The 21,126-nt window shown below is 37.5% G+C and overlaps 1 protein-coding gene across 1 annotated transcript in view; it reads right to left on the bottom strand.

Annotated features, from left to right (window-relative positions):
* NUP210 (nucleoporin 210) overlaps positions 1-21,126 on the bottom strand; it is a 117,874-nt gene that overhangs the window by 92,198 nt on the left and 4,550 nt on the right. Inside the window, exons 2-4 of the mRNA XM_060765993.2 lie at positions 9,263-9,399; positions 5,973-6,104; positions 2,213-2,309 (exon numbers count right to left, since the gene is read on the bottom strand). Coding sequence (XP_060621976.2) covers positions 2,213-2,309; positions 5,973-6,104; positions 9,263-9,399 — 366 coding nt within the window. The remainder of the gene's footprint in view (positions 1-2,212; positions 2,310-5,972; positions 6,105-9,262; positions 9,400-21,126) is intronic.

Here is a 21,126-nt window from a genome sequence, read left to right as displayed (position 1 = left end):
CAGTACAGAAATATGGGAGAACAGATATTCTGTTCCTTTGTATTGTAGTATACAGCTTTATTATCTTAGTTTTCCTTCATTTGTTTTAATTTCTGTCAGAAGGGTTGCAGAGAACATGTATTACTGGGTGACATACCAACTCTGTAAATATAATTGCTCAGAAGTGGAACACAAGAAGAATGGTTGATGGAGATCTATAAAAAATCAAAATGAAGAAATTGACTACCTTGAAATCTCTGGCTAACTTTAAGAAAAAAATGGGACCTGTTCATTATCTTTTCACAACAATGGGGACTCTATTAATTCAGGAATTAATAGTCGGGTTTCAAGCAGAAGTGTAGTTATATTATTGTTTAAAGGGAGCGGACTAATAAGGGATAATAACCACCAGATATAAAGAAAGAAATTAATTAAAATAGCTGTTGTGTATAATATGTAGCTGTGTAGTAGTTTGTGTATTATTTGGTGTTTTTCTTCAATAGGTTCCCTCCCCCCACAAGAGTTTAAGTGCAAGTTGAATTTAGAAGGAAAATGTCAGTCAACATTAATTAATTAATTAATTAACTTATTTATCTTACAATATTAAAAGAATGTGAACACAAGCAAAACAATGTTTTGAAATTTTAATGAATTTTATTAGAATTATTCAGGCTGCATTATGCAGTGAAATTAGAACTATATCTTAATACGATTACTCCTCAAAAAGAGCCATTGGATCTCAGTTTTCATTACAATGATGCAAACCAGGGTGTCCTTCATTTCTAGAGTACATAATTATTCCCTGAATGACTTCAGTTAGCTAACAGCATGTAGAAGAAATAACCTTTAGTTTATGGTTACTTTGTGGATTAAAGTCATGGACTATGCTATTGTACTGATTCTATTTTAATTATGTTTGGTTTTTAATGGAATATGAGTGTGCTGAGAGTACTAAATTGAACATGCCATTCTTATAAATGTAAGTTAATTAACTCATGATCTGTACTTCAGGTGCTTCCAGTTTCAATGGAAAATCAGCAAGACAAAAGGTTATTTCCCACTATATAAGCATCTATAGTTCAAACTTGCACAACTTTTGATTCAATTAGCTGAAAACAGCTTACCAACCATCCATGAAATTCTATCAGCACTTAGCATTTAGACAATTTGTTCCTCAACTTTCCTGCAGATCACAACATCTTCTCTATTCACCTCCATTCTATTTTGAGCACGAGTTGACCCATGTACCATTGTACAACCATGTTCGTCTCTCACATTTTATGCCATATGGAATGAATCAGACCAATGGGTAGGAGGATGACCAAGAGATCTCATCCATCTCTGCAGGTACCTTTTTTTCATGCCAGGAGCAACTTGAGAAACTGGAAGTCACTTCTGGTGTGAGAGAATTGGCCATTTGCAAGGATGCCCAGATGTACCAGGTTGCTGTGACTGCAGCACAATCTACAAAGTTGTTTCAGACTACCTTCATCATTTGCATGTTCATCTTTAATCAAATTAACTGATTTCTGCTATAAAGATTACTAAGCATGCTGGACAACTATGTTGTGATTAAGTCTGCAATCATCAATGAGTATACATTTATCCAATCAATTACAGCCTCCTATTACAATTTCCAGAACAGCAGAAAAAAAGTTTAGGTGAGATGGGAACACCTTGGTGTACACCTTTCTCAAGAAGAATTAATGTTGTTGTACATCCATTATAGCATACTTGGATGATGTTGAGGTACTCTGCCTGTACGCCTTGCTCCCTCAGACAGTTCCATATGTACTCTGGTTGCCCATTGTTGGATGCCTTCTTGTTGACAAAACTGAGGATGAGTGGCATCTAGTATTTGTGGGAGGCTCCCAGTATTCTATTAATAGTAAGGATATGATTTTTTTTTGAGGAAATAATGTGCAAATGTGATTGCCTGAATTGGGGAATCAGAGTAGAGGAAAAGAACAGTGAAAGAAAAAGAAACTGGGAAAGGATAAAAAGAAACAGCATGAGAAGGGGATGGGAGAAGGCAGTCTGTAACCTAGGCAGGACTGATATAGATTGACTGGGTACCAGGGTCGAGAGAAAAGGGAAGAGATCAAGAAAAACAGAACATCAGCACAAAAGAAAAGAGGTAGAGGAAAAGGTCAGGACGAATAATAGGGTGAGATGTAGCACGTATTTTTAGTAATGCATAAAAGAAAAAAAAGTAACGTAAAAACAGACTTACCGGAGTGCATTGTGAGAATCTGAGAATTCATTCATTTCTGGACCTTTCATGACCATCCACTCAAAAGCAAGTCCTGCCAACGTGCTAAAAGTGTTTCCTTTAAATAATTCAAGAAACTAAGTATCAGAATTGCAATATATACTTTTCAAGCCTTGGAACTGTTGCATGCACCACATCTGAAAGGCTTGGAAATTACAAGGAGCAGGAAATAGAATAAGTATCTTACAAAACAAGAGGGATAAATTTAACCTACAGTCAAAGTAGGTTGCAATACTAACATTAATTGCGAAGGTGAAATGACTGAGATAAAGTAAAAAAACTGGTAACCTACCAAAAATAAGAAATCTACACAAGATGCTATGATACTAATATTGAAATTCAACCCCACACTGCCCAAGTCTCAAGTCCTCAATGAGGAGCAGTTAGTTAGTTTAGTATAGGCTGAGGGAATTTCCTTCCCCCATGAATGTCAGTTGAAATGTATTTATTTTGTTCTCTCTCTCTCTCTGTTTCTACTCTCATTCTGATTGGTCGTGTACAATGGATACTTTTTTACAGAAAGCCTTTTGAAAATCTGACTTATAATCTCTTACATCTGTGTATGTGCTGTGTGCCTTGAGATCTCTCTCTCCGTGTATGTCAGAGAGATGTAGTGATTGGTGTTTTTTCCTTCTCTTTGAAACCTCAGAAGACATAGGTGTCAGAGTAGCTCAGGCCCAGTTCTTGATTATCAAGAAATGCAATTATTGATCCTTATTATTGTAAATAAACCTTCTGTGATTTTTAAATATTGGACTCTGCATTTTTGCATGCCTAAGCTCTTAATTCTTTACAGCCACATCACAGGGTACATTCACACTCTGATTGCTAATGAGCTGGTGCTCAACTTTTGTATCCTGTTTGTTTTTGGATGCCTTGCTACATATTTTAGGGTAGTTTCCCCCAACAGCTAATACCTGTGAAGTTCAACCATGCACATATTGGGTATATTTGTCATGAAAATTAATATAAATTAATTAAGGAATTGAAATAGCAGTTATGCAAAATATCAATACACAATTCAACTGTAGGAAGTAAAATATGAAGTCTATGATCATTTAAACACAGGGGTTTTTTTTATTCAGCACTGATTTCAGAGTCTTACAATATGTGAAGTATGTGACAATTCAATTAAATTTAATATGCAGATGCTCTACATCTGATGTCTGGCTTTTAAAAGCCAAGTGCTCTTCCTTGCGCTCTTAAGTATGCAGTTAGTAAGAAACTATGCATGTCAAGGATGTTCTCATCTTTCTAGCTACTTTATAACTACTTGCAAGTACTTACTTTGTTTCCAGTTACTTATTGGAAACAAATTGGTTGTTTCAAGGATACACTTGCCCTGCAAAAGATGGTTGTACACCTGAACTCTCTTCCAAACCTTGCTATATAGATTACTACAGTTAAGTCTTGGTGCCTTCCCTGAAATCTGAGTTTCACTATCATATAAACATCAATAAAATCATCTAACACCAATCTCCATGTGGTTGAGAAATAGTATTTAAAAAAAAAAAAAGAATTATTCAGAACCAGCTTTTATCTTCACTCCCAATTCAGCTCCATGCAGTGTTAATTCGATCGAAAAGCTTTAATTGAAAGCATACATTACTTAGCAGTAATGAACTTTAAAAAGAGAAGAATGCAGTGGTGTCCTTTCCACTTCTGCACAAGACTGTTGTTAAAGTGTCTGTTTGGGAAGAGAGCATTTGCACTTGCCTTCCTCTAAGGCTGAGAGAATGTGGCTTGACCAATGTCATTCAGTAAGTTTCTATGGCCAAATGGACATTAAAACCCTAGGCCCCAGAATCCGAGTCAAATGTTCAACTACTACATTGTGCTGGATCTCTTTTTGAGACTTCCACATTACAATTTGAGATAAGAGCGAAAGGGAGAGCACGGTTGCCTGTGTCAGATTTGGAAAAGAATTGAAATGACTTGAAGAATGAAACTCAAATACTTGAGTGCATGAGTTGTGTGGCCTACAGAAATTGTGTGACTACAGTTCAAAGCATTCCTTCCAAGTGGCTACATTGACAAGGGCTCCAGAGATCTGCATGCAATCTAACATCCAAAGAGTTGCATGACTCCTGCTATATCCATACTCAGCTGAGAATAACCCACCAAACTTGGTGAGACTTACTTTTGAAGAGGCATGTAAAGAATTGTGTTGTTAATCTAAAATACCCTAAACTGAAACAATTTAGTAGGCAGGTTTGGTATATTCACAAATAGTTTGTCTATATTCTTTAACAACATTTTCTACATTATCCTGTTCATTAGTTTCTTCCAAAACAGAAATGGATGTTTCAATTACATGGTTTTATAATTAAGTGATCAGATACATTCAGGAATCTAGGAGACTTTTTCTTGGCCTGATAAAGTTACGTACTTTTAAAAAATTCTAGTTGTTTATTTCATCATTATTAAAATCTATGTGTTTACAGTTTAAACACTGTATTTTAATTTCATTGCCCAGCTGCTAGAATTAAGATGATAATAACATACAAAGACACATGTTAACCTTCCTGTAGTTCTTCTCAAAGAATGATGCATTCACATCTCCTTGGGGATTTTATACATTTTTTTAGTTGTAGATGTCTAAAACAGAGTGGAAAGTGCTGTGTGTTTCCCCTCCACCCTAAAATCTCATATTTTAAAATGCAGTGTACCACAAAAATAGATTTCAGTGCCCAAGGGTATTGTATACAAGATGTACAATCATAATTGGTCGTTTTCATGACACATGATGTCACACTCCAAGGCTAAAATAAATCTTCCCACAATGTTGCTGAAACAAAGGAAAAGCAAATAGAATATTTGTTGTTGTTTTTTTTAGAGGAGAGAAATGTAATAGCGCTGAAGCTGAAGGTTTACAGCCAGCACCATGCAAAACTTAAATTCCTGCTGTGACATTGGCCACAGCAGTCTCACAACACATGTACTACAAGAACACCATGTTCAGGTACCAGCTTGACTCCTTTTGAAATCAAAGCAAATATTCTTCAAAGCAGCTTTACTTACTGATATGAGGATATACTCATTAATCCAGTTAATGAACAAGAATCTCTTATTCATTATTGATTGGCTGTGCATATGCTATAATATTTGCTTCATCCCCACTCCTCATTTTAATCTTCAAGACAGTACACAGATGGAAGTGCTTTCTAACAGTTTTATCATCTATGTGAGCATTTTCGTTTCCTGGAAAAAGCCGGAGTTGGCTGGGATAATCTTACTTTGATCACTTCTGAGTTAATTATAGTGCACTTTACTTTCAGCTCTCAGAGAAGAGTCTTGAGGTGCTTCAATTGGTTCAAAATGTGATTGACAGGATTATGATTGGAACCATATGATCAAATCATGTTACATTAATCAGCAAACAGAGGTGAGGAATATGCCACCCACAACTTTTATGTAGTTTCTCAAGACTGTTTCAAGGCCTCCACCCCCTATTTTTTCAAATTTTCAAACTTTTTTTTACATTGGAATACCCTCATTAACACATGCAAAACCACAATCTGACTAGATAGAAATAAATGTATTTGAAGAATAACTAGCTTAAAATCACTTGACTAATGTTATCAATGATTTTGGATTTATAAAAGAAAATATATTAAGTATACATGAAATATAACTAAAGCTTGGGTTTCCTGTTCACCCTATCCATGGATGAATTCATAGAAGTGAAATGCTTTGTTGGATAGATCAGAATGACTCTTACCTTCAGAATCTAATGCTTGGATTTTCAATTGCAGTGGTGAATCCTCTAGATACAGTTCTTTTGTAGTTGACACAATGTGGATCTCATGAATGATATCAACTATAGCATCACAGCGAAGCACCTGGCCAGTGACTAGATAAGATATAAGAAAATAACAAATGAATTGACCCTGCTGGTCTCAAGAACCACTGCGTGGTATTCTTATGATGACTTCATGTCTCTTATAAATGTGTTCAGATAGCAGACAATTATCTTAAGCGATTAGTATCAAAGCATTTATTGAAAACAAAAACCAACATTGTTATAGCATCACACCAGAAAAAAAATAGGCAGAGGAATGGCATGATGTTCAATATATGTTCAGCAACAAGCAACCCTTGTTTTAATATTTTTTAATAAAAACATGAGACATTCTCCTTTTACTTACCACAGTGGGTCTCAACTTGTGGGTCCCCAGATGTTTTGGCCTCCAACTCCCAGAAATCCTAACAGCTGGTAAACCGGTTGGGATTTCTGGGAGTTGTAGGCCAAAACACCTGGAGACCCACAGGTTGAGAACTACTTGCTTGCAGGTTTAGATTCAGTGAGGCTCTGACAAAAATGATAGACTCAAAGTGACATTTCTACTCCTCATCACCTCAGCCTGTAAAATGCCTCTCATGAGGACTAAGAAATCTTTTTGACTGGGGTGCATTTTGTCTCAGGAGACTAAAGATGAAGAGAATGGTCCTCATGTTTAATTGAGGTACAACCTATGGCTTGTGGGGGGGGGGGGGGGGGGGTCTGATGCCTCTACCAGAATGTTGTCCTAAAAAATACAATGCGACACACCACTACATCTCTTGGTCCCGAGGAGAGACTTTTTGAAAAACTTGGGAAGTAGTAGGAGTTTGAAGTCACTGCTTATCTGGTTTTGCTCCAAATCCAGGTCACTTTGCTCAATTTTTAGGAGAGAAAATATCAGAGTGAACATACTAGTTATGCTCAATTCAATAATCAGCAAAATCCCTTTATGGTTTTTGTATTCACCTGAAAGTAAGTCATACTGTGGATGTGGGGTTTTTTTTTTTGGGGGGGGGGATATAATATATGAGTTTCAGGTGATGGTTTTCTGTACTACATACTTTTAAGCCAAAACGAGTAATCAGCATCTACCAATCTTGTTCTCTTCATATTTCATTACATTCCCAAAAAATAAATTAGTCCAAAATAAACTAGTTCATGCACAGATGAATTACTTGGGCTTTTCCAGCAATATAACATATGAGTAAATGAAAAATAGTTATATGGAAAATTTTAAACTGAACATATTTTCAATTTCATCTTTCTCCTATAATCTATTTTTTCATTTTGGTTTTCATTCACTCAGCTGACTTTATGTATTAAATTCCTTCCCTGTTTTCTACACTTTTTCTTTTAGCAGACAAAAGGCATTTTACTTCTTCCTGTTCCTTAGCAATACCTTGCTGCTTTTCTTTCCACTATGTGCATAGATCAAGTCACCTCTTCTTTTCCATCTCCATAGGAGGCATTTACCTGAAGTTACTAACTTATTATCTTGCTATCAAATAGTAGAAAACCTTGGGTTCAGAAGATTCTTTACAGAACACACACACACAATTGATATGGGAAAGAGGTCATACTTGTCAGTAGAAATGAACAGGAGGAACAGGTGAACTATATTTCATTTTGAATTCTATATTTTTCTCCTTAACAATTTAAAACTTCACACACACATGAAAAGTAAGAGCATATATTCTTATACTTCAGCAGCAATCCTGTATGTAGCTAGGAACAAACCCTATTGAACATTTCTTTAAAGAAAAACATGCACAGACTCACACTGTTAGTGTATCCATTAAGATTCTCATGGGAACTGGTATAAAATGTACAGATTCTACTATACCATAGAATTCTTTCAGGTAAAACCTTCTAAAACAGTGGTTCTCGACTTTTGCCGCCTAATGCCGCCATCCCTTAATACAGTTCCTAATGTTGTGGTGACCCGCAACCATAACATTATTTTCATTGCTACCTCATAACTGTAATTTTGCTACTGTTATGAATCATAATGTAAATATATACAGGATGTATTTTCATTCACTGGACCAAATTTAACACAAATACCCAATACACCCAAAATTGAATACTGGTGGGATTGGGGGCGGGCAGGGAGGAGTTGATTTTGTCATTTGGGAGTTGTGGTTGATGGGATTAATCATTCACTTACAATCAAAGAGCCTTCTGAACTCTGCCAATGATGGAATTGAACAAAACTTGGCGTACAGAACTCCCATGGCCAAAGGAAATTCTGGAAAGGCTTGGTGGGCATAGACCTTGACTTTTGGAGTTGTAGTTCACCTACATACAGAGAGAACTGTGGACTCAAATAATGATGGATCTGGACCAAACTTGACACAAATACTCACTACGCCCAAATGTGAACACTGGTGGAGTTTGAGGAAAATAGACCTTGACATTTGGGAGTTATAGTTGCTGGGATTTATAGTTTACCTATAATCAAAAGAACATTCTGAACCCCACAAATGATAGAATTATGCCAAACTTCTCACACAGAACCCGATATCTTGAAGAGACTTGCTGGCTTTCTGATGGTTTTCCGATGGTCTTTGGTCTAGGTTTTCTGACGGGCACAATTCAAAGTGCTGGTGTTAGCCTATAAAGCCCTAAACGGTTCTGGCCCTACTTACCTCGCCGAACGCATCTCCTCCTATGAACCAACTAGGACATTAAGATCATCTGGGGAGGCCCTGCTCTCAGTCCCGCCTGCATCACAGGTGCGCCTGGCGGGAACGGGAGACAGGGCCTTCTCAGTGGTAGCCCCTCGGCTGTGGAATGCCCTTCCTATAGATATCAGATCGGCCCCATCCCTATTGGCATTTCAGAGGAAAGTGAAGACCTGGCTGTTTGAACAAGCATTCGATTAAGCAGTGTAATGACTATAGGAACACGGATTAACGGATGATGAGATTGGATTCTGATTTTACTGATGAGACGCTAATGATTGTTATATTGATGTTTAATTGTTGATTATGCTATTGTTTTAACTGTCCCATAATCGTTTTATGATGTTTTGCATTGAATTTTGCTGTTGTTAACCGCTTTGAGTTGCCTGAGGGCTGAGAAAAGCAGTACATAAATGAAGTAAATAAATAAATAAATGGTCTTTGGCGATCCCTCTGAAAACCCCTTGTGACACCCAGGAGTCCCAACCCCCAGGCTGTTCCAAAACATTTCTGTACAAGAAGGGAGCAGAATATTGTACTCACAAATATCTTCAGCCAAAATAATACTTGTTAGACGTGCTACTTGGGATGATTTTGCCAGAACGATAGCCTTCTGTGAGCACTGGCGGTCATCTTTTTCTATAGCTTCTATGCTGGCAACCTCTGGTCTGGTAGAAGTCCTTTTTAAACAACAACAAATTTTAATTTTTTACAAGTACTGAAAGATAGCTTAAGTATGATTTCATTCCAATTGCTTGGTTTTCAAATGTTACAAAGCTTTTTTGTGCTTTTTAGAATTTTACAAAAGATTGCATAATGTCATGCGATTTTTGTTGCCACCTTGACCTTGTTCTCCATTTCTGTTCTGTTGTAGATATGTTTCTGCATCTCTCCTTGGTGCTCAGACCCTCCTTCATTCCTCTTTCTGCCACCCTGCATCTATTCACCCCCTTTCCAGTCATCCCCCCCCTCCAAAAACAAAGAGAGAACCAGTGAATACCACTGCTGCTGCTTCCTGTCTGTGCATCTTCACTAACTCACTGCAGAATGACTTCAGAGTTCATCTGTACTTTTTAAGGCATGAGTACTAGCAATTTAAGCGGTTACTCGTATAAAAAAACCCAACTATCCCCTCATTTTTTATTTTAACAACTGGAAGATTTCATGATTAAAATTACATAAATGAAAGAAAGACATTCACAAATAGCAAAATTGTTTAACATACAGGAAATTAGTGCAGTGCAGTGCTTTGAACATTAGACTACAACTATGGAGATTAGGGTCTACCTAATACAGAAACCCATTGGTTGAATTAGGACAAGTCACATTATGTCAGATATGTAACTAAGTCACTGTATAATTACATATTATGTCATTGATACAGGACCTCAATCATATTTGACAAGTTAAAATGGAAAAATTCAAAAACTCTCAGGTTATAGAATATTCTGCAAGTGTTTGTTCTTGAGATATGTATACCACTAAAACGTTTAGATATCAGTCAAAACAACGTGCACATATTAGATAAATGCACAGCTGCCAGATTGACAATAATGCAGGACTGAGGGGGGAAATGTACTTTTATCATTAAATGGAACCTGTAAGAGTTAAGTTACGTTATTACATTGACAATAAGTGATTAGGGTTCTGGGGCTAAAACCATGCTGAATATGGAAGGTGCAGGTGCCAGGTCATGTGGCAGACCTAAAACGCGTTGGCTCAAGCATTGAAACACGACATGGCTCACAATGAGAGACGTGATCAATAGGAACAAGTTGAGAACAAGAAGCAAACAAGCGTACTCTGCAAATTTGTGGGGCAAATGCTAGGAAGAAGAAGAGGAAGAAGAAGAGGAGGAAGAAGAAGAGGACAAAGATATCCACAGCATATTATTTGAGAACACAGAAATGCTGGACCACTCTAACAACTACCATGTCAGACTACACAAAGAAGCCACTGAAATCCACAAGCATGTGGAAAATTTCAACAGAAAGGAGGAAACCATAAAAATGAACAAAATTTGGCTACCCGTTTTAAAAAACTCTAAAATCAGGACAGTAAATAAAGAGCAACACTCAAAAAACGGGAAATCCAGACAAGAATCAAGCAGGGCCAGCTAACAACTCCAAACAATGGATTCCCCTGGCAGGAATCAGCCAGGCTTTGTAGCTGCAACGCCATTAAATGCCAATTAAGTTTCCAAAAGATTCTGCAACCTCTGTGGATGCCTGCCATAGATGTGGGCAAAATGTCAGGTGAGAATGCTTCTGGAACATGGCCATACTGCCTGGAAAGCTCACAACAAGCCACGAAGAATGCCACAGGAACGTAAAGCCAACATCAAAAACCCATGACACAGTTCTGCAAAGTATTCATATATTTTAATAGTTGTCCATGCATTCAGAGAAAGCAGTTGTGGAATGATAGGCTATTTTTCTTTCTTTGGAAATTAAGTCCAGAGGGGGGGGGGGGACTACTCTTTGATAGCCTGGGGGGGAAATGTGCTGCAGTTTACTAATGTTTCTGAAGTTGAGTTGACTACACACTTAAGCTGATAACCTCCACATGTATGAAGATGGTTTTAAACAGTTGATTTTAAAATCAATGTAAGTGATTTTAATGTTTGTGTCTATTTATAGTTTACGTCCCAGCATTGAATGTTTGTTGTATATATGTTGTGCTCCACCCTGAATCCCCTGCAGGGTGAGAAGGGCGGAATATAAATGTTTTAAATAAATTAATAATAAATAAGTAAACCCAAAACAATATGGCTTGTGCCACCATCATTATTTTTAAAATCCTGCCTTTTCCCCAAGACTAGGACACAAGGTGGCCTACACATTTATAAAGATTACAATTAAAACTACAATTACATGCTCAATCATGCCACATTGCTTTTCCAGCAATGACAGTTTTGGTTTAAAAGCAATAAATAAATAAAATCCATCAGGCAGGAGGCACATAGTAAAAGTGCTGTGGGCATGTGATTATTCTTTCCCATGCAGAAAGTAGCAGTGTGTCCCTGCTATGAAAGAGGGACAGATACAGTTGCCCCACATGCATCCAAGTATCCTGCAGGTCTCATCCTGAAAACAAAACACATTCCCCTGTTCTCTGGCAAATCTAAGTATGCACACATCTGTTTTCAAAACAGATGGTGCACAACTGTTTTTGCTCACAGCAGGAATGGCTCCATGGTTTGTTGGTCTGTTGTATCATGTGGCAGCATCCAGCTCCCCTTCTCATCTTTATTTCCTCTCAACAGACCAAAGAAGTAAGCCAAAAGCAAAAACCTGGAATCTTTCTTTGGTTTGTACTTGGATAGGACCAACCAGAAAAGGGAAGTTCCCTGCTGCAAGAGCCATGATAAGCTTACTACTCCGCACCACGGATTGTTCAGACCCTTCTGTTCCAAGTGCAAACAATTAAGTAGTATGCAGCTCATTTATAAGTCAAGGTTCCAATGGCACTCTCCCTTGTCATACAATGTAAATGTGCCCAGTCTTTCTTTCTCTCCCAAAGAAATGAATTCCAGGTGTTTGTTTCTTCCCTGCAGCAGCTTCTCCTCCCAACACTGTCTTTTAAATGTTTAATTAACCTGCAGAGGATAAAACAGTGGAAGAAGGGGGTTTTGGAGTTACAAATTCAAGTCCTTAAAACTTATTTTCCTCTTCCTTAAAAAAACCCTGCTTGAGCTTGAATGATATGTAACAGTAGCTAATTGCCTGACAGGTATATGTAAGAATACATTCTCAGGATGGGGCTGCCAAAGCTCTTTAGCTGCTCTGAGTTCAGGACAAGGATAGTTCTGGGAGAGAAAAGCAAAGGATTATATGGGGAAGCAGCTGTGCACACAGAGAGGAAAAGAAATAAATTGAACACTGCCCAACCTAATACTGAAAATGATGAAGCCAGCCCTCGTCTGCCAGCCCATCAATCAGACCTGAAGTATTTCCAAAGAGGCCAATAAGCTTTGCCAATGCCATTCAGAACTAGAGAACACACACTTTCACTCAAAATTTACTACAGGCTTTCTCAGCAATTCACTTTAGCTACTACACTCAATTTTCTTGAATAAGCAAGACTTTCTTAATTATAGCTTACTGAAACAAGCTTCAAAGTATGATTTTTAAAACCAAGTTATTTCAATAAACTAAAGCTAATAATAACCAAAATTTAAGGTTTGGACAAAATATTGAACTGTGATTAAATGAATGATAAAAAGAGATGACTGGGGTCATAATCAGAGAAGAATAGGAGGATGTGGTCATGAGTCCAACACTCAAAGGTCAAGTTGCCTGGGGATGATGGAAGATGCAATACAATCAATTTGTAAGATTATGTTAAACAGCGATAATCAACAATTATTAAAATGTTGACACCCTGCCCTAAATCATAAGATTTCAAAGCAGCATTCAAGTAAAATTGATGTAAACAGATTAAGACTTCTGGTAGCAATGGCAATGTACTGCCTGACCCTTCATTAAGCTCTCAAGGGAAAAGTTATCATGTGCAGAATACACCAATTTAGAGGTACTTCAAATTGATGAAAGTTGTTGCTCTAGTATTGTGAACTCTAAGGCAGTTTGCAGGGCTCTTCCACTCAACCATATAACCCAGAATAACAAGGCAGATAATCCACAATATCTATTTTGAACTGGGTTATCTGAGTCCACACTGTCATATAACCCAGTTTGGTGTGGATTTGATACAGCTGTGAGATTCAATTCCTGGATTTTGTGTTTTGCTGAGACATATCTCTTGGTGGCACACAAAAGCAGAGGGAACAGTGAACAAGACCTGCCACATCTAGTGGTTGCTTTTCACAGCAGAAGTGATGCCAGTTAGCCATTTTATTGAAGAGATTGGGAAGATTCATCATGTGACAAGCTCCTGAGTTGTTGTGAGTTTTCCAGGACATATGGCCATGATCCAGAAGCATTATCTCTTGATGTTTCGCCTACATCCTCAGAGGTTGTTAGGTCAATAGGTATGTGCACATCTACTGAGAAACACTTCTACTTACTGCCAAAAGAAAATTTGCATTAGTACCAACCAAGTATCTAAGGTGTTTCACAACCAAATTGTCACCATTGAAAGGGATCTACATGTCTTCATATAGTGTAATGGACTCACTGATGGGACCTGGAAAACATACTCTCCTGTAAACCTCTGCCTTCAGGTACATAGAGAGAACCTCTCTTTTCAATATTTCAATAATTTAGATCTTTAAATGTTACTGCAGTTATTTTTAATTGAGACCAGAAGTTTACTGACAGCCAATGCAATTCTTTTAAGCCAGTGATTTTGGTCAGCAATCTAGATAACCCTAAGTCATCTTCAAGGCAGACGCATGTTGAGCACATTACACTAATCTATTTATTTTTATTTACTTTGTTTTATATCCCACCCAATCTCCTTCACTGATGGACTCAGGGCAGCTAACACTCTGCAACGATTTGATGCCATTCAATATTAACCGAAAATACAAAAACCTGCAAACACAAAAATTAAAACAGCAATATATAAAACATGATAAACAGCATTACAACTATAGTAAAAACCAATTATATTAAAACCAATTGTATTAAAAGCCAATTCCATCCCTTTGCCATAATTCCATCTTATTGCTATAACAGTGAAGATATTGGGTTTATATGTTTTTAAAGGTCTTATTGTATGTACTTTTAAATTCTGTTTTAAATGTGGTTTAAAGTGTATATTGGTAAGGCATCAAATGTCTGCCTGATTGTAAGTTGCCTTGAGTCACCTTAGGGTTTGAGAAAGGTGGGATAAAAATATTGTATATAAAATAACTAAATAACTAAATAAATAAATCTAATTGGAGAGTTACCTACAAAAGAATGACTGTGACTAGACTATCACTGTCCAGAAACTGCTATCGCTGACAGACAATCTCCAGCTGACCCCAGGCCTTCTGAGTCACTAACTCCTCTTAAGAGTCAACTGACAAGGTTTTCTCTCAAATGTTTTCTCTCAAAGAGCCCAGTAAACAGAGCTAGAATGTTATGCAAAAAAAAATGTCCTGCAAAAAACAATTAAACCATAGGGCAAGTTGAAGGTATGGTATACTTCAGAAGGTATGGTATACTTTTAGCTCACATATAGTACTATATCAATTCCACTGCCCACAAAAATTGTAAAATTGACACTGAAACTGTAGGAGTTAGGAATCTTCACCAGAAAATTATGAACTAGCATCCCAGGATGCTCTGAAGAAAGGCTTAAAAGCTAAATGAAATAAAATAGATTTATATTTGTTGTGCAGATGTCACAGGAAGCTTAGAATTAATCATCCATATCCTCTGCACTTGTCTTAATTGCAAAATTATCCTTGTTTCTGTTAAAGAAAAAAATGGAAATGTGAAATTGCTGTTTGACATAAATTGCAATGCACAACAGTATGATTCACTTCTGAATCCACATGAATAGGATTGTGTTGTTGGTGCCCTCAAATCTTCCCACCTTTTATAATCAAAATACAATGCTGTCACCCACACATCCTGCCTGTGGTGCCTTAGAAATCAATCTGAAGACAGGACCAGAATACTTATCACATTGTGTATGAAAGAACAGCCTGCAGACTCAACTTCAAAGGACTAAAATGTGCTTGACTTGAAGATGGAAACACAAAGGACTAAAGAAACTAAAATGACTTCTGATAGATTTATGGCCGCTTGTAACTATCACTCTTCATTGCTATAAATGGGTTTTTGAACATCTGTTGGACTGAAGAACTTGAGAAAATAAATGATGTGATCAGCCCTACCACAATTTGACATCTTGATAAATATAAAGACCTACTTCTGCTTCCCTAACTGAAGGAACATGATACTTCTGAGATACTGACACACAGAAACATTCACTCTTCAAACTGCCTCTATTTTATTTTTGTTGGTGGTGGCATCTCTTAATTGCTGAAGCACATTACTTTGGCTACTGCAAAGCAGAAGCAAGCTACAAACCTAAATAAGTCTAGAGTGATTCAGTTCAAATACATGGCTAAATTTTGGTGGTAATCTAAGTATTATTATTATTATTAACTTTATTTTTTATCTTGCTTTTCTCCCTATAGGGACTCAAGGTGGCTAACAATAACATGACAGAATACAATAGAGTTTAAAAACAAGGCGGGTACATATACATATGAATATAAAAATTAAAAATAATTAAATTTTTGTGTCATTAGTGTAAAAGTTATAAGACAATTAAAATAATTAAAATATAATTAAAATAACAGTTAACAATTAGATAGCCTCCCAGAATCCCACTCACAGCATCCCCAGAAGCCTGCTCCTCATCAATATCTAAATGACTAATGGCAGAAATATGTCTTCACCTGCCTGCGAAATGCAAGCAGGGGTGGGACCATCCTGGTCTTTCTAGGGAGGGAGTTCTTAGGAGCCGCTGAAAAGGTCCTCTCCTTTGTTCCCATTAATGAGCTTGAGAGGCTGGTGGTACAGAGAGAAGGCCCTCTCTAGGTGACCTTAATGTTCTAACAGGCTCATACTGAGAGATGTCATGTCAAAATCATAGACGCCTTAAAGGGCCAGACTCAAAGTTAGTTTCTGAACAGAGTTTACTGCAACAAAGGAAAAGTAACACAGAGACACTTAAACTCTGTGCCTCTGGTCCAAACTCAAAAGTTAACCAAACCTGGTTCAAAAAAGTAAACAGGAATATAATCTGGATTAACCGGATAAAAGAACAAAATAAAACGCAGTGCTTCAAAACCAAACAAAATGTCACAGCATGCAACAGCTTAACAAAGAGGTGAAGCTGCAGGGAGAAAAAGCATAGTCAGCCGAAATCCAGGGTCGTAGACGGAGAAATCCGAAGTAGCATAATTCCAATATCCACAGAAGCAACATCTCAGTCAGGCCGGTCCAGGTCCAGGAAGGGAGAAATCCACACTCACAAGAATCCAATCAAAGTCGAAAGCACACACAATCAGGAACAGTAACCTGCAGATCCCAAACCAATGCTGAACACAAAGCAGGCAGAGACAAGTCCAGACAATACCCAATGCACAAACGTTCACCAACCCCTTGCCTTCTGCAAAGGTCCCCCATCCCTGAACCCACTTTTATCTACACATCATCATCGGAAGATGAACTGACCACCGCCCCATCATTATCCCTTGCAGCTGTTCCCAACTCTTCATGTGAATCCTTACGTCCATCTCTCCATCTTCTCCATCTCCTGTCAAGACTTAGATCCCCCCAAGACTCAGTTGGATCTCCCGATTGTCAGTCTTCACCCCCAGATAACCCCATAAACATATCACTAAATGTTGGCTCTGCACAAATAGCTTGCACTTCTTTTATCTTAGTCCAATCCAGTGTCATCCCCGTTTTCTCCACTCCGTGACCCATCATCCCCAGAGAATCCCTCAAATGAATCCTCATCTGTAGGTGCCATAAGTATATCCCAAATCCTCTTCCTCTGCTGCTCCTCATCAGATTCCTGCTCCTGAGTAACCCTCTTTCTTTCCCTATTCCAAGCCATGGTGTCTCCTTCTTCTCCTTCACTCATTGACCCTTCATCCCCAGAGAACCCCTCAAATGAATCCTCATCTGTAGGTGCCATAAGTATATCCCGGATCCTCTTCCTTTGCTGCTCTTCATCAGATTCCTGCTCCTGAGTAACCCTTTTTCTCCTTCTGGCACCCATACTACTGTTTGCAATGTTACTCACAGGCTCTACTACAACATGTGATACTTCAAATAACCTGGACCCAAGCCGCAAATGATGTAGGTCAAAAGTTTCTCTTAACTGTGATTCATGATTGATTCAACCAATTTTCTCCTTTTTAATTTTTTTTAAAAACGCACAATCGTGCTTAGGGGCTGTTACCAAATGTTGCTTTTAGCCCTTAATGTTGGTAGATCATAAAAACAGTGAGGAAATACCAAGCTTCTACACCTCTCAAGGTTGAGTCAACCTAAGGTCTTTCTTGCATGCACAATTTGAAGACGGTTTAAGTTCAAGGTCTATGTGAGTGTGGTCCAACCTAAACCAACTTTGTATGGCCTTTGCTCCTCATTTTGAGGACAGAAAATCCACCTTCTTGGACTGCTTAAACAAGCTTTAAGGGCAGAAGGTGCAAAAGCAGCAATGCGTCAGTAGCTACATACTCAACCAAAGGCATTTTTTGCTGAGGGCATTTAAAGTTGGTATTATGCTAGGAGAAATGCATCATAAAGGAAGCTGACAATGTAGAAAAAGTAATGTAATACATTTTTTAAAATTCTGAATACAAAAAGTGTGTAGAAGTGCAGAAACTTTGTGAAGAATAAGAAAAATATAAGGCTGTCAAAGCTGGACAGTGAAGAAAGCTGATAGGGAGAAAATCAACTCATTTGAAATGTTATGCTGGAGAATAGCTTACTTACTTACTTACTTACTATATTTATATACTGCCCCTCTCAGCCCACGGGCGACTCAGGGCGGTTTATAGTCAGCACCAAAACCATAAAATACAATTTAAAACATTGTTATAAATATAAAACCAAGTAAAATCAATAAAAACATGTAACATTAGGGTCTCCTTGTTCTATGGATATTATGAGTGGCTAAAAAAGCAATAAATAACTCTTAGAGCAAATTAAGTCCAAACCTTCCTTAAAAATTAAGATAAATAAATTGAGACTGTCATATTTTGAACACATCATAAGAAGACATGAGTCACTATAAAAGTCCTTTTGGAGAGAAAAAGTGGGGTGTAAATAAACATAACAACACTATGTAATACGATTTTTGTTCCTAGGTTATAAACATCATTTCATAATTGGTTCTGTCATAAAAACATGGAAAACTGCAAAAACTTTGTTTTTACGGGGCATCCTGCAGCACATTTTGCTAAAGTTTTTTAAATATTTCATCAAGTCTCAATCAATTCAACACAGTTTGTAGTAGACACAAAAGTGACGTTCCTGAAGTGTAACAACTACTTTCAAACTAAGTACTGTACAATTAAACAGGAAATAACACTTTCAATCCAGGAACAGATTTTCTTTTTTAAATTTTATTACATAGTGTAATAGACAATAAGATCTGGTAAGGTTAAAAGGGAAAGGAGAAGACTGCATTTCAGATGGACAGATTTAGTCAAGACCTGAACAGGGTTGTTGAAACAGGATAACTTGAAGGCCTCTTGATTATGGAGATGCTAGATGTCAACGGAGATACTAGATGTCAAAGACAATCAATAACAGTCTTTTCACTAGTGTAGCTTGGAGTAAACAGGTTGCTTCTGAGCGGATTGTACAAGATTGCACAATAAACAGCACAACGAAAAAGCAAACATGTCACTATTCTAAAGGAGCTCAGCGTGAAGCCACATTCATACTTTACTTGTTTTCTTTCCTACATATAGAATATAATACTAAAAGCACTTGTGAAACAACTGCGTTTCCTGTTGTTTTTATATGCAGCAAAACCTTTTTAGACAGCCTTATCAAACAGTAGAAACATACAAGACTAAGAAGCAGCAAACATCATTATAAGTCCAGTGCACAGAAATTTGTTGAGTGCCTTGAGTTTATTGACAAGAGTACAAATGTGCTCCTGGGAGACATCTTGTCATCAATAAGGGAATAAATACCCTAACAAAATAACTAGAGTTAGCTACAAAATCACACTGGAATAAATGCCAATACTATGATGAACACGTTTCAAGACTGTGGCTCTGCTAAGCAAACCTACATTTTCAAGGGATCAAAAAATACAATTTAAATGGAGATCATATATTTCAATACACAATCAGCTATTTATTCAACTGCACCTTTAAACTAAATTCGGAAAAAAGACCAGATTTATAGGTCTCTAGAGAAAGTTCTGAATCAAATTGACTTAACAAATTGGCTTGTCTATAGGCCAAAAGGCCTGGAGTAGCTAGGGCCCTTTTCTACATTGCAATATAAAATCCAGATTATCTGCTTTGAACTGGTTTATATCGCAGTGTAGACTCAGATAATCCAGTTCAAAGCAGATAATGTAGATTATCTGATTTGATAACCTGCATTACATGGCAGTTTCGAGGGGCCCTAGATCACTCTTAGATGTCTTTGGCTCCATCTACACTAACCATTTAATGCAGTTTGGAGATCACTTCAAATTGTGGTGGCCAGGTAACAAACTCCCACTAAAACTGCAAATGAAAGTTCTGTGGTTTGTGTAATCCCTACCCGGGCCTCAAACTACTTCCAGAATTTTGAATGTAATCACCTGCACAGTGAAACCACTGTTTCGATATCAGTTTGAAACTGCATTAAATGGTCAGTGTACATGGCCCCTATATAATGTCTAGGGACTTTCAGTCTTTAATGGAGGTCATGCTAAGGAAAGTCGGTTAATAATTTGCATGAAACCCTGTAGCAGCCCCACAGTTTGGGTAGAATGTTGACAGCTCAATAGGCTCCAATATACCTAGTCAGTGTAGATCAGGTAAGGGAAAGCTTCAGCCAATTGTGGGAGTAGAAGTTTAAAACACCTGGAAGGCCGAAGTTTGCCCATGCCTGGTACAGATCAACCCTTGGAAACCAGAAGTCGTGTGATTGTTTTTGTTTCTTTTATGGGCGGCTGTCTGGGTACACCCAAAAGGGTTACAAGGTTTCTTCAATTCTAGTCTCACATATATAATGGCTTCGATATATTTTTCACTATTCGTAGTCCTTAATCTCGACCCCTTTCCCCTAGATCTATTTTTAAAAAATGGAGATGAAAGAGGCCTGAATATGAAGCAGATTCATATCACATATGACTTACACAATTTATTGCAATGCTTATAGATCTAGATGTTCTAATTTCATATCTCTTTAAGTGTATTGTTCATATTAATGGTTATGCAAAATAAGATGCTTCTTTTTGAAAGCCCACACATGTTACATTGGGAATATTCATCTGCTATGAAAATCCTGACAGCCTGAAATAATACTAACATCTGTTCACATTTCTGAAGCCTGCCGAATTCACAGGGACTAATTATGCTTCTTGTATTCACTAAACATTGTCAGGTGGCAAATGTTGGGGGAACTGAGCACATGTTTAACTCTCTCTCATTGAATCAATGCCACCAAAGTTGCTTAGGCACCTTCTACATTGCCGTATAATCCTGATTATCAAAGCAGATAATTCATCTAATCTTCTTTGAACTGGATTATACGAGTCTACACAGCCATATAATCCAGTTCAAAGCAGATAATCAGGATTTTATACGGCAATTGAGGATGGACCTACATAGCCCTGTATCTCAGGATCTGATCCCAGATTACCTGTTTTTCCCATATTATCTGGCAGTGTAGACTCATATAATCCAGTTTATAGTAGATAATCTGGGATCGGATTCTGTGATATAGGGCAGTGTAGAAGGGGCCACAGAATGG

This window comes from Anolis sagrei, chromosome 2 (assembly GCF_037176765.1).
Source record: "Anolis sagrei isolate rAnoSag1 chromosome 2, rAnoSag1.mat, whole genome shotgun sequence".
Lineage (NCBI taxonomy): Eukaryota > Metazoa > Chordata > Lepidosauria > Squamata > Dactyloidae > Anolis > Anolis sagrei.
Note: the sequence above shows the minus strand (reverse complement) of the source record. Positions and strands in the feature narration are given on the sequence as shown.